The 14,196-nt window shown below is 41.4% G+C and overlaps 1 protein-coding gene across 10 annotated transcripts in view; it reads right to left on the minus strand.

The window, feature by feature from the left end:
- The window catches only part of cadps2 (Ca++-dependent secretion activator 2), a 725,177-nt gene extending 711,700 nt beyond the window's left edge, over positions 1-13,477 (minus strand). For all 10 annotated transcript variants that reach the window (XM_063058146.1, XM_063058145.1, XM_063058142.1 and 7 more), the window contains exon 1: positions 12,953-13,477. In XM_063058146.1, the coding sequence (XP_062914216.1) occupies positions 12,953-13,321 (369 nt within the window). In that variant the 5' untranslated portion in view covers positions 13,322-13,477. The remainder of the gene's footprint in view (positions 1-12,952) is intronic.
- Positions 13,478-14,196: the final 719 nt, after the last annotated feature.

A 14,196-nucleotide genomic window follows, 5' to 3' on the forward strand; every position in this document is an offset into this window, starting at 1 on the left:
TCACCAGGAGACCACAGTATGTGGATTAGAAAAAGACATCTCCTCCTCACTGCCTGTCAATATGTTGCACCTAAAGGATGTGTGCTTAGCCCACTGCTCTAGTCTCTCTACACCCATGACTGTGGCAAGGCACACCTCAAACGCCATCTATAAACTTGCTGAATACAGAACTATTGTTGGCAGAATTTCGGACGGTGACAAGGAGGCGTACAGGAGCGAGATAAATCAGCTGCTTGAGTAGTGTCACAGCAAAAGCCCTGCACTCAACTTCAGCAAGACCAAGGAATCAATTGTGAACTTCAGGAAGGGGAAAGTTGAGGGAACACACTCTAGTCATCATCGAGAGATCAAAAGTGGAAAAGGTGAGCAGCTTCAAATTCCTGAAGAGACACACTGTTTCAGGAATAGCTTCTTGCCCTCTGCCATTAGATTACTGAATGGACAATGAACCCATGAACACTACCTCAGAATCCCCCTCCCTCTCATTTTGCACTACTTAATATACTGTACATACATTTACTATAATTTATATTATATATTACAACATACTGCTGCAAAACACAAATTTCACAACACATGCCAGTGATATATTAAACCTGATTCTAAAATCAATCTCCCAAAACACTAATCACCACTCCAGTTTAGGAGCACCATGACTACTTTAATGACTTTGCACCAAAAATAGGCTCCCCCACCACCATCCTCATACAGTTGTACAAATTATTTTTAATTCACATTATTCTTTGAATGCTGCTTTTGTGATGCTCTGCCGGTGAAGCTGCTGTAAGTAAGTTTTTCACTACACCTGTGCGCACATCTACATGTGCATTTGACAGTAACCTTGATTTTGACCCAGTCCCTTTGTGTCAGCAAGCGAAAGAATGCGACCAGTGTGAATGGATTCAGGAAAGGAATGGTGACAAATCAAACCTTTGCAAAGTAATGGCACCATATGAAGCAATGGTCCAATTGACTCCATTGCCCCAGGACTGCCAGAGAAACCAGCAGAGTTATTCAAAGAATTTTAGTTGTGCACCTTTCAACAGAGGAATATATAAGCTGCTTAGTGAGGGAGATACAGCATAGTAACAGGCCCTTCCGGCCCAGTGAGTCCATGCTGACCAATTACAGCCATGTGACCAATTAGCCTATTAAATCATAGATCTTTAGAACGTGGACGGAAACTGGAGCACCCAGAGGAAGCCCATGTGGTCATGGGAGAATGTACAAACTCCTTTCATACAGCGCAGGAATTGAACTATATTACAGCTAGCACTGTAAGAACATTACAGTGTGCTCCCCTGCTACCCTGATTCTGATCAGATAGAATTCTCACTGTCAGAACACTGCACCCCCAAATATTTTTAAAAAATGATGTTCATGATAGAGGATAAAAATCACACTTAATAAAATTGAGCACCGATGAATTGCTGCTTGAGGTGAAGAAAAACAACTCACTTCTGACCTTTAGGGGGACGTCGACTCAGACCATGAGAGGCCTGCATCGGGCATTTTCATGCCTTACAAGGCGCAGATTGGAAGTCTGTGTGGGGCACCACTCCTCGGACAGACTCTAGAGCAATGTGTGGTTAAGTACCTTGCTTAAGGACACAAACACACTGCCATAGCTGAGACCCCAACTAGCAACCTTCAGATCACTAGAAAAACGCCTTAACCACTTGGCCACATGCCCAACACAGGACCTTTAAGTGAACTGACACCATTGCATTTTGGTATCAAAACAGAACCAGATCAGCATGGAGTTTCACAGCTGGAGAAGGAAGGAGAATCTGTCCATTTTTTTGACGGCCATTCTGAGGCAGTTTCTGCTGATTGCTTGGATGGCTTGCAGTAAACGATTAAATGTTAGTAAAGTAATCAGAGGGGACGTAGGTACAGAATGCAAACAGACTGGATGCAATCGGCATTAAGCAGGTGTTAACACATCCAAGCAGCAGACTGCTCTGCCAGTCTTGCCGACTGAATGCCAGTTGAATAAACAGCAATTCCACGTAGACAGCACAATTACAATATTACAATCTCAATTTGCAACTTTAATCTAAATCTTAAAAATGCACAATACATCGACCAACATCAACCAACCATCACACTCTAGTTATTTACATCAAGCACTCAGTGGGTAATAAACCAGAGACTTGGACAAACAACTTGGAATCAAATTCCACCGCAACAGATGGTTGACTTAAATAATGTGAGATTAGTATTATTCAGTGCCCAAACTATAACTAGTTTACCAATTCCTTCAGAGATGAGAATCCCTTTTTCTTTACCCAATGAGGTCTCAGTATTGGAAATACTGAAGCCAATCACCAAATTTGACCTTTGTCCACCCGCTCCATCATTCTCTTAAACAATTGTCTAAGACTGAACCAGACACTTCAAAATCATGGTGATACGCACTGACCAAAAATAAGCTCCTTATTCATGCTCTGGCCTCCATTACAGCAACAGATTTCCACCCATGTTGTTGTGAAAAAGTTTGATTTTATTTATAGTTAATCTCTCAGGATTAAGGAAAACTTGGTTGCACTCCAGTTCCCCCGCCCTCTGGCTATGAATGATGAGGCAAATACTGGAACTACAGATTCTTCCACAGATGGAGGAGGTGGTGTTTAATGGGGCAGACAGGTGCTCCTGTTGTTCACAGGGTGTCTGCAAATGCCAAATGCATCAACTTCCATTTCCCCATTTGTGCATTAATTTTAATTTTGAATGATCATGGGCCAGAGTTGCCATGAGTAGAATGTTATATATCTTTGGAAGGAGACTTTGAGAACATGCTTTAATTGTTTCTTCTGGAAGTCCAATAATCTCTTCTCATAATAGATTTCAGAATAGTGACTCTATACTGGGAATTTGGTGTCAGACATTGTGGTCCAGGGCCACAGGGCCTTAGGTTTTTGCCAAATTCAGTTGTTTGATTTTCTTTTAAATAACTGCTGACATTTCTGGAGATCAAAGAATTGTTTTTTGATCAAGATAAATTTCCAACTGATATTCTTGTTTAGCCTCTTGTTGTAAACAGGAGCCAGTCTTGAGTTCTTAATGCAAATGGCAAGCGATAGTCTGAAGTTAAAGGACAACTTTGCAAACCAACAGCATTGTCAATATAGCACAGAGTGCCAGCCAATAGCATGGAGCTTACTGCTTGAGATGCAGTGTATGACAAAGGGGTATGTTAATCCCATGATCTGGCAAACAGACTGGGTAGCGCTTGCTTAAAGTTTTCTGGGAAAACAAATGTGAGGAAGATGTATCAATGATTCTCAGTTAGGCCTAATCTTTAACAATTATACCAAGTGTCTGGAATCACCAAAAATTGAAAGAAACATATGCAGATGGTGTGGTTGGTATCAGAATGCCAAGCTATAGTATACCAATGGGAACTCACTCCCATGGCAGGAACATGACCAACTCCTATGTTCTGCCATCCTTTTTTGGTCACCCAGAATTTAGTACAGACGGAATCCTCAACTGGAGAGCAGTACTTTTCCTTATGTCACTACATAAATAAAGGTAATTTATCTCTATAAACAGGTTTCACTCTGTATGTTATTATATTGTGAAATCATGTAACTGATGAATACGATTTTCTATAACTGAAATGCAAGCTTACCAATCCTTAGACAAAAGACACAGTAATTTGACTATAAGACTCATTTTCAGAAAACCTGAAAAATTCATGCACTATAATCGAAAACAATGTGAACACCCCTGAAAGAAATGAGCCATCTTCAACTCAATGAAAGATATTACCAACCGACCTGATGAATGAACAGAGGCGAAGATAGTGATCCAAACTTGCATGAAAGAAACGGCAAGAACTTTGTGAGCAAGGAAATCTTAAAGATGGATTAAGATGGACTGTAATATGCACATTATACATCATTGCCATGTGTTTATGGAAAAATTATCAATGTAATTGCCCTTTGAGATTTCAGAAATGTACACCTGAGATAAAGGAAGTGAATACTCTACAGAGAAAAACACACACTCCTACAATGGGAAGTGTTCTTTAAGCATCTGATCAAGAATTCTACTGACACTGGTAACTTACTGGAACAGTTGGTGGAGTTATAGACGGTCCCCAAGAGGAGTCTTCGCAAGAGTCTGATCTCAAAACTGATTTCCATGTGGTTGCAAACAAACAGCACTGCCTATATAGCACAAGGTGTAGACCCATAGCACAGGGCTTACTGTTCAAGAGACAGTGTATGTTAATTAGGCTTGTACCAAACCAGACAATGCTAGCCAAGTTATTTACTTCAATGAAGCTTACAGATCAGATTGATACAATCACTTAGCATATCAAATAGTATGAATAGCTGGAAGGTTTGTGTGCTCAAAAAGGCAGTTCCACAGCAGTAATTGAGGGTGTTTGGGTTCTCTGTCTTAGAAGCTTTTAGACCACCTGTGTAAAAAATTATCTGAAAGATCATCACATGTGTGAAGTCACCCAACTCGCAGAAAACAGTAAAAGTGTAGAGAGCAGTCAGGCTTTTAAGGAATGGTTAAGGAATATCAAGAAGCACACCAGAAAGAAGGGCAGAACTAGAATTCATTCCTCAGACAATTTGTTCGCTGCAACTCATTGGTAAATATTTATAGCTTATAGGAATTACACATTGTTTTGGAACTCCTTTGTGTTTTAGAAATAATTTGGAATTTGGAAACCTTTCATAAGATAGAAAACCCAAGTTATAAATTTTAAATGTGTAGCATTAAAGACAAGTGAACTGTGGTGAAATTACTTTGCTAATTGCTAACATCGCCTCCTTGATAGGGAGGGGGTCCCACCACTCAAATAGTGAGTATTGGCAGATTCCAGTTATTTATCACTTTAATACACAATCCCACATTGCCTTGCATCTTTAACCCCCTGCACTGCTCAAGCACCTTTGGCATATTCCATCTCTAGAGACCTAGATAATTATCTTTTCTCCCTTCTCCACAGATGATTGTACATTTGTTTCAATCTTCCATTTTAAAACTAGCAGTTACAGGAGTGCTCATCATCTTGACAACCTTGATCTGCATCCTGTGATTAGCATTCTCATTGTTCCCCCCTTCACCTTCTTTGCAACTAAAACTCACTTTCTCACTGAGTTCCGCTGAAGGGTCCTTAACATGGAGGCAGCTCAACCTCGAGTGTGTTTTCAGCATCTCCCTTGTCATACATTTGAAAGTATTATTATTGCTTAAATCCAGTCCTCATTAGAGCTTTGGTGCACACATGGAACAAAGAACTAGATTCCAGAGGGGAATTTAATGAGCGCCCGCTCAAGGCACTATTTATCCAAATAAGGCATCAAGAAGCCTTGTAAAACTAAAGTTAGTTGTAATCAAGGAGAAAAAGCTCCATAGATTGACTTCTCTCTGGTATGAGGAGTGAGGTTGTTAACAATCAGTGATCAGAATCCCCAGTCAAAATAACATGAGATGCTCCAGAAAGTGTCCAAGCATTCGCCCCCGTCCCCTCCATGCACAGCTCCGGTGTGGAAATGTTTTACAGTAATCACATGTTCTGTTCTGCTTGCTTCACATTACATAATGAAGCTGTTCATGCAACAATAAATGACCAACAAACCCGAACGTCCTCAGAAATGGCATGCACCATTCATTCATCGCAAGTGTCAGACAACAACCATCACAGCCCCACGAGGAAGTCTCACTACCAAATCTTTACATTAAATGGAGTCAGAGTGTCCTATCATTAACATTCTGAGGTTACAATTAAACCAACCTCGGAAATATCAAATTACCGAGGTTGCTGGAAATTTTCAGGATTTACATCACCACCTGTGGAGTGAGGATGCTCAGGACTGAGTACATGAAACAAGTTTTTACATTGCAGAGAAACATTACAATTGGGCAGGTAAAAGTAATTAAAGGGAATAACAATGCAAGACGTAAGATAGCATTGCAGTGATAAGAAACACAAGGTAGTTTTAGTGGTCATACAAATGGGAATAGGGGAACTGTCACCCGAAAAATCTCTGAACTCCACTTTGTCCAGAACGCTGAAAGGCATCCCATGGAATGATATACTGTTGCTGCTCAAGCTTACATTAAGCATCACAGAAGGCTAGAGCAGAGAGGTCAAATTCGGAATAGGTTGGATAATTAATGTACCAGGAAACCAAATGGTCAGAGTTCAATTGTAGATTACCATTTTACTCTCCATTGCAGGGGAGGCAGGATTTCAAATAGCAAATGCAGTCCACTAAACTGAAACTAATGCAGGTCACTGCTTCACGTGAAAATTCAGGAGCAACAATCTTCACACTTGCATAATGAGCTCCACATTTGCAAAGCGAGCACCCTGGGAAAGGGGTGGATAACAGTGGAGTAACCTTTGGCACGCTGGAGTCAAGAACACCGAAACAAGACAATCGGGCAAGATGCATTGTTTGTGGATTCGTGTCATAGCGGAGGATCTTTGAATGTAGATACAACAGGGTGGAAAGGAAGATAAGGGGAACTGCCTTGTGGTTCTCTGGGGGGAGACAGTGTAGTCACAGTGCACACTGCTGTCAACTATGGACAAGGGGATCCATCAGCTGAGTGAAAAAGGCAACATGTCAGAACAGCAACAGTTTAGTACTAGAAATGCAGCAGTACAAACAAGTGGCATCTTTAAGGCAATAAGAATCTCTTGAGTTCTGCCCATACTGGAAATCAAGTGCAATATATTAAAATGCCAGAGGAATTCAGCAGGTCAGACAAAATCACTGGAAATGAATAAAGAGTCAATGTTTTGGGCTGGGACCCCTCATCAAGACTGGAAAGAAACTGGAAATAAGGCAGGCGAGATGGGGGCAGGGCAGGACTATAACTCATGGTGTAAACTGTGAAAGTATTGTGCCTTCTCTCTGTGTGATTTTATAGGAAGGGCAGGATAAATCTAATCCAACCAATTATTTCTTATTATAGGCCAAGTGATGGAAGGTTTCAGGGACAGGTTATCAAAGAACATTTACAAATGCTCATTTTGTGTTACCCAGATAGCTGAATTCTAGGAATGAACCAAAATGTGACTGCCTTTTTGAAAACAATGTGACTAAACCTGCCAAAAACTTCCGGAAGGAACTTTCTATTGACTAGCAGTACACTCTGCACTAAGGAAGATGACGATTTAAGCAAGAGGCAAAACATCCCAGACCCAGCACATTATGGCAAAGTTCCTTAGGTCAAAGCACAGAACTCAGTCAACTTCAGCTATTTCAGTAAGTTTCCTTTCAACATACTATCAAAACATTGTTCATAATTTCAATGTCCAGCTCCACTCGGGAATCCTCAGCTCATGAAAGCAATATTCTCACAAATCCATAGCTATAGAATTATTATGTTAAAATTATAGTTAGGCTAGGATAATTGTCTTTGGGGAAAAAACAAAACTGAGACAGCAGATTAAGAAGCAAACTGATCAAATGCAAATAACTTTTTCTTGGCAGAGTAGATCAAAACTAGTGATCTAAATTAATTAGAAATATAGAACACAAAATAATTGATTGCACAAGTATTCATCCCCTTTAATAAGACACACCAAATCATCACTGGTGCAGCCAACTAGTTTTAGAAGTCACATAATTAGTTAAATGGAGATCTGTTTTTGGAGACCTGTGTGCAGTCAAGGCGTTTCAATTGATTGCAGTAAAAATACACCTGGATCTGAATAGTCCAACTGCAGGTGAGTCAGTATCCTGGCAAAAGCTACACCATGAAGACAAAAGTACATGCTAAGCAACTCCACGAAAAGGTTATTGAAAGCCAGAAGTCAGGATGTGGAGACAAGAAAATTTCCAAGTCACTAAATACCTGTTGGAGTACAGTTAAGTCAATCATCAATAAATGGAAAGAATATGGCAGAGCTGTAATTCTGCCTAAAGCAGGCCGTCCTCAAAAACTGAGTGATGTGCAAGGGGACTAGTGAGCGAGGCCACCAAGATACAGTTGTATTTTTATGGCAATCAGTTGAAACACCTTAACTGCACACAGGTCTCCAAATAACAGATTTAACTAGTTATGTGACTTCTAAAACTCCGGAGGAGTTACAAGCTTCAGTCACTGAGATGGAAGAGAATGCGTATAAAACAACTGTTGCCCAGGTGCTTCAAGAGTTGCAGCTTTATGGAGAGTGGCAAAAAGAAAGCCACTGTTGAAAAAAAAATCACATGAAATCTTGGCTAGTGTTTGGTAGAAGGCATGTCGGAGACTTTGAAGTCAGCTGGAAGAAGGTTCTATGGTCTGATGAAACCAAAATTGAATTTTTTTTTGGCCATCAGACCAAATGCCATGTTTGGCATAAGCCAAACAAAAATTGCACATCATCAACAACTCACCATCCCTACTGTGAATGTTGGTGGTGGCTGCATCATGCTGTGGGGATGATTCACTGCAGCAGGCCCCAGGCTTGTGAAGGTAGAGGGCAAAATGAATGCAGCAAATTACAGGGAAATCCCGGAGGAAATCCTGATGCAGTCTGCAAGAGAACTGTGACTTGGGAGAAGATTTGTTTTCCAGCAAGATAATGGCCCCAAGCATAAAGCCAAAGCTACACAGGAATGACTTAAACACAACAAAGCTAATGTCCTGGAGTGGCCAAGTCAGAGTTCAGACCTCAATCCAATTGAGAATTTGCGACTGGATTTGAAAAGGGCTGTTCACTCACAATCCCTGTGCAATCCGACAGAGTTTGAGCAGTTTTATAAAGAATGGGGAAAAATTGCAGTGTCCAGATGTGCAAAGCTGTTAGAAACCTATCCACACAAACTCAAGGCTGTAATTGCTGCCAAAGGTGCATCTACTAAATACTGACTTGAAAGGGGTGAATACTTATGCAATCATTAATTTGTGTTTTATATTTGTTATTAACTTAAATCACTTTGTAGAGATCTCTTTCACTTTGACATGAAAGGGTCTTTCTCTGTCGATCAGTGTCAAAAAAAGCCAAATTAATATCCAGTGTGACTCAATGTTGTAAAACAAAATATGAAAAACTCCAAGTGGGTGAATACTTTCTCTGGGCATTGTATATAATGACTGCCTCCTCAGTAATCTGTGGCAATGAATTCCACAGATTCAACACTGTCTAAAGAGATTCCTCCTCATCTCCATTCTAAAAGGACAGCCCTCTCTTCTAATGCTGTGTCCTCTGGTCCTAGACTCTCCCATCATAGGAAACATCCTCTGCACATCCACTCTATCGAAGCCTTTCAACATTCGATGGGATTCAATTAGGTCACCCCTCATTTTTCTGAATTCTAGTGAATACAGGCCGAGAGCTTTCACATGCTTTTCATATGACAAGCCATTACATCCTGGAATCAAATTAGTGCTGGCCAACTTGAGGTTGTCTATCTCCTTTGAATAAATTTTAAAATGCTAAAAGCTGAAAAAATATTTGCTCTTAGTGGAGAGGAATAAAGTCAATACACGTGACTTGCAGTGATTCCTTCTGTGAAGACAGCTGGGAATCATACAGACAAACCTCACTGAGCAAATACCTCAGTGACAATAAACTGGTGCAGATAGACACAGAACTGACACGTTTGAGTAACCAAAAATACACAATTACACTTAATTTACAGTTTTCATAAATTGAGTTGAATATTAGTCACAAGTATACAAATTGTATCCAATGCATACATTACACACACACACACAATAGATACCCAAGTACAAAGCTGTTCATTTATTTTAAAGTTATCCTAAACTTAAACTTACTAAAATAGGTTGATGCAATGTACTAATAAGAATCTGGTCATTGCAATCAGTAAGCGGGTTAAAAGGTACAATATTGATATAACCATACTGGTAAGAAAATTAACACAAGCAGTTTCTCAGTGATAGAGTTCCCTCACCAACAATATCACCACGTCTCTGCCTACTTAATTTTGACAGGCCTGCAGTTACAGGTCTCTTATATCAGCTAAATAAATACATCGTACATTAAATGGTATGGTGCTTCAATTCTTATAAAGCTTTGTTGTAACAAGCATATAGCAATTGTTAAAAAGCATTCAAATGACATTGATATTAGGAGGGTAAACTTGTCATTTTGACATCAAAACTTCACCAAAAAGAAAAATATACTGATATCATCATGACAACTGTGTGTGGGCTAAAATTACAGCTTCACTTAACCAGACTGTATTTTCCAGACATCATTCAGTGTCATGTCAAATGCGATTGCGAGCACATTGCGTCTCATTAATTCAGGTAATTTACAGGAGGGCAAATTGGTGAATAGTGGGAGCCCTTCATCACAAATTTAATACAAGACAATAAACACCACATCTGGAGCTGCATTATGGAGAAGTGACACTGCTCAGCAAGGAACAGAGGATTAAAAGTGATGTGCTGTGACAGGCAGCCTTTCCCCGCCTCTTCACTTTGATGTTAATGAGTTTAAAATATTGCTGCGTTTAAAGATAATCCTTGGAGTGGAGCTTTCTTTCTAAAAGTGGTGTTAACATGGAGTGCAGTAGTTACACTGAAGACAACTGTTCAGATGTTTACTGAGAGCAAACATTTTACTATGGATTGAGTGTTTTGTAAAGAAAATAGTGACTTGAACAGAAACTAAATACCATGATAATATGGGGGGGGGGGCAATATTTTCTGAGCTATAATAAGGAACAATTTCATGCACACAGAATCAGTGCACACCAGATTGTAACATCTAAAAAGGTTGTAGGACACACTTAGGCTGTCAATTTCACAGAATACCAATTACAGTAATGCAGGGCAAAGAAGAATGGAAGAATTTAACTATTTAGATTGTTCTTTCAAGTACTGGCATTGGACCAAATGATCCCCTTTGATACTCCAAGGCTCAGTGACAGGCTTGGTGGCACTCTGATTTGCACTCACAAGGGTTTTCTTCGTCCTGTGGATCTGCCTGGTAAGCCTTGCTTATTTGGTGATTTTGTCAGTCTCTTCACAACTATGCAATACAATGAGTAGCTACCTAAACGCTGGCCCATTGGATCTAGATAAACTGGGAAAGTGAGCAAACAGAAGCAATGGCAGATGGAATTTAATTCACAGAAGTGTGAAGAGCTTCACTTTAGGAAGTTAAATCAAGCCAAGACATACATCGTGTACGGCAGAGCCCTGGGAGGTGCTGTTGAAGAAAAGGACCTAGGAGTACAAGCACAGGTCCCAGAAAGCAGCAACATGGATAGACAGGGTGATGAAGGCAACAGATGGCAAGCTTGTCTTCATCACTGAGTGCAGGAATGGGATGTCAGGTTACTGTATAGCTGTTCAGGGGCGCCATGACAGTGTAGCCATTAACATGACGCTATCACAGCTCTGGGCTTCGGAGATCAGAGTTCAATGCCAGCACCCTTTATAAGGAGCTTTATGTTCTCCCTGTGACTGCCTGGTTTTCCTCTAGGTGCTTCGGTTTCCTACCACAGTCCAAAGACGTCCCGGTTAGCATGTTAATTGGTCAGTGTATATTCGTCCTGTGATCAGGCTAGCGTGAACTAGGTGGGTTGCTGGGCAGTACAGCTCATTGGGACAATTTTAAGGGGATATCAGGCAAATAGGACTAGTTCAGGAAGGGATTTGAATCAGCATGGTTGAGTTGGAGCAAAGGGCCTGTTCTCTTGCTAGACAACTGTTTCTGTGACATACAGGATCTTCAGCTTATCACTAGAGGGATGAAAACAAGTAAAGTTATAATAAACCATGAAATTGCGTCAAGAATAGTGTTAAATTCTTCATACTATACTTTCAGCATAAAGGGACATAGAGATGTACAACAGAGTTACTATTGTAAAACAAAACCATATATGCTACAACTCTGAAAGAAAATAGAAAATACCATAAATATCAGGCTGGTCATACTGCACCAGGTAGGAGGGGAAATAAGGTTAATGTTAATGAAACAAGATTTTCTTTACAGAACAGAATTACCACTGTGATACCGAGGAAGCAGGACTCGAGTTATGTGAAGAGATTGGACAGAAGGTTTCTGTCTTTCCATGAAAAGATCTCATTAGTATATTTGATAAAGCCATAAGGGATTTTCAATAGAATAAATAATGTTTCCAGGAGGACTATAGGCAGAGACTCGACAGACTGAAGACAACTGGTAAGTGAACCAGAGGGAAAGAGAGGAAAAATTATAGAGCAACTTATAATAAACCAAAGTGTACTCCCTGACAAGATTTAGAAAAGATTTCAGAAGCAGATTCAATTGTACTTCCAAAACGAAGGGGAACTGCTAAATATTTCAGAGGATTAATAATACAAGACTGAAAAGGAAAGATTGAACGATAAATTGAATAGCTTTTCTAAACAGCTGTCAGGGACAGGATGCAGAGCTTCGCTCTATGCTGTGCTATAGTTCTCAGTTGACAGGAAACACTGCAGTTCAAGTTGGCAAGTGATGTTTATCACAAGATCTCAAAAGCAGAAAAGTCCTGTAACATTTAGCTGGTCAACCAAAGCCACGTTCTGCTGAAACCTCATTCAACAAGCCAGGTAACTTCTGACTGAGAAAGAAACAGGGCTCACGTTTGGAGTCAACGACCTTTACTCCGAATAGATCACTTGCCTTGTTTCTCTTGTCAATGACTAGTTCTGATGAAAGATTGCTAACCTGAAACATTAACCCGGCTTCTCTCTCCACAGCCTGCCACTTCACACGTCCTTTCCAGTATTTGTTCAGCGTCGGTCTTGATTAGATTAACCCTGCAGAAATCCTACAGCACAGGGGACAGTGCTCAGACTACAAGCGCAGCCAACTTTATTTTTGAAATTTTAATTGTTCCATTGTTGATGTCTGCAAGCGTGTTGGAGACTTTGTATTGACCGGCTGCAGCACCGGTTACCCCGGATCCAACAGGGGACAGCTCGCTGGGCTGGAGGGGAAGTGGAGCGGAGAGGAGGGGAAGAGGGAGCCCGGCACACTCACCTTCTGCTGCCTCCTGGCCATGTCGGTGGGCTGCTTGGCATTGAAAGGGTACGCGATGCATCTCAGCAGAAAAACATAGAGCTGCAGCGCCTTCCTTTTCTTGGCGTCTTCCTCCTTCTCTCGCTGGAGCCTCTCCTGCTCCTCCTTCTCCTTCTCGCTGGTCAGCGACGGGCTGGGACTGACCGAGCGGGCGCTGCCGGAGCGGCCCGAGTCACTGCCCCGGCTCGGGGGCAACGAGAGTCCGCTGGCATTGCTACCACCACCGCCGCCGCCGCCTCCACCGCTCCCCCCGGCCAGCGACGGCTCCTTGGAGAGATCTCCTGCCACCAAGTCATCCGACTCCTCTTCGCTAGAGGACGGGTCCAACATCGCGCCCTCGACCCAGACCCTAAGGGAAAACTGTGATAGGGGCAGCAAAAGACACCAGGTGAGCCAAGCCCTTAAAGGGCACCTCACACTAGTCTGTGAAGGTAAAGCACACTGACAATCAACACACACTGCCTTTCCCCTTCTATCTTCTTGCCCGTTTGCGCCTCCTTAATAAAGTGGAGCCTGAGATAGGGCGGAGTTGGTGCTCCGAGAGTCCCTTGCACAGACCTATCAGAGCTGGAGCTCCACCAGGAAGCAGCAGAAACTCACAGGTAGCCAACCTGTAGCTTTAGTAAGCACGCAACACGTGGGGGTTCGGAGCTCGCTCACTCTCCGCTGGCCTTAAACTTCGCAGTACCAGCCCTCTCTCTCTTTCTCTCTCTCTGCTCATCTCCCTCGCTCTGGGAGTAAAATCAAAACAAACAAAAAAAAAACAACCGCTTATGTCTTTCCCATATAGTCTCTAATAATAAAATCATGTCACTGAAACACATCTTGCAACCAAAAGCAGAACACCAGACTCAGTGAGCACCCTCCAAGATAAAATTAATCCACCTTTACTTATACAGTATGCCCCCGCCTTTCCCCCAAATGCAAAGCATTGGAAAACACGCATATTAACCCTTTGAGTCTCAATGATCGCAAACACTGAATACCTTTAAAAATCTCACCAAAACCCACATGGGTTATTTCTTTTCTCTTTATTATTTAAAAGCGTAAGTTAATTAAACGGGTAGCAACGTGTAAATAAAATTACGTTCACAATCGAAGTGTGTCGCCCCGAAGAAGGAAAAGGAATCGGGGGGAGGGGGGCGTAAACGCTTTGTTTATATTCAATGTATTTCGATGCTGGAAGCAGTGTTACAGACCAACGC

The sequence above is a fragment of the Mobula hypostoma genome, chromosome 9 (assembly GCF_963921235.1).
Source record: "Mobula hypostoma chromosome 9, sMobHyp1.1, whole genome shotgun sequence".
In the NCBI taxonomy this organism is placed as follows: domain Eukaryota; kingdom Metazoa; phylum Chordata; class Chondrichthyes; order Myliobatiformes; family Myliobatidae; genus Mobula; species Mobula hypostoma.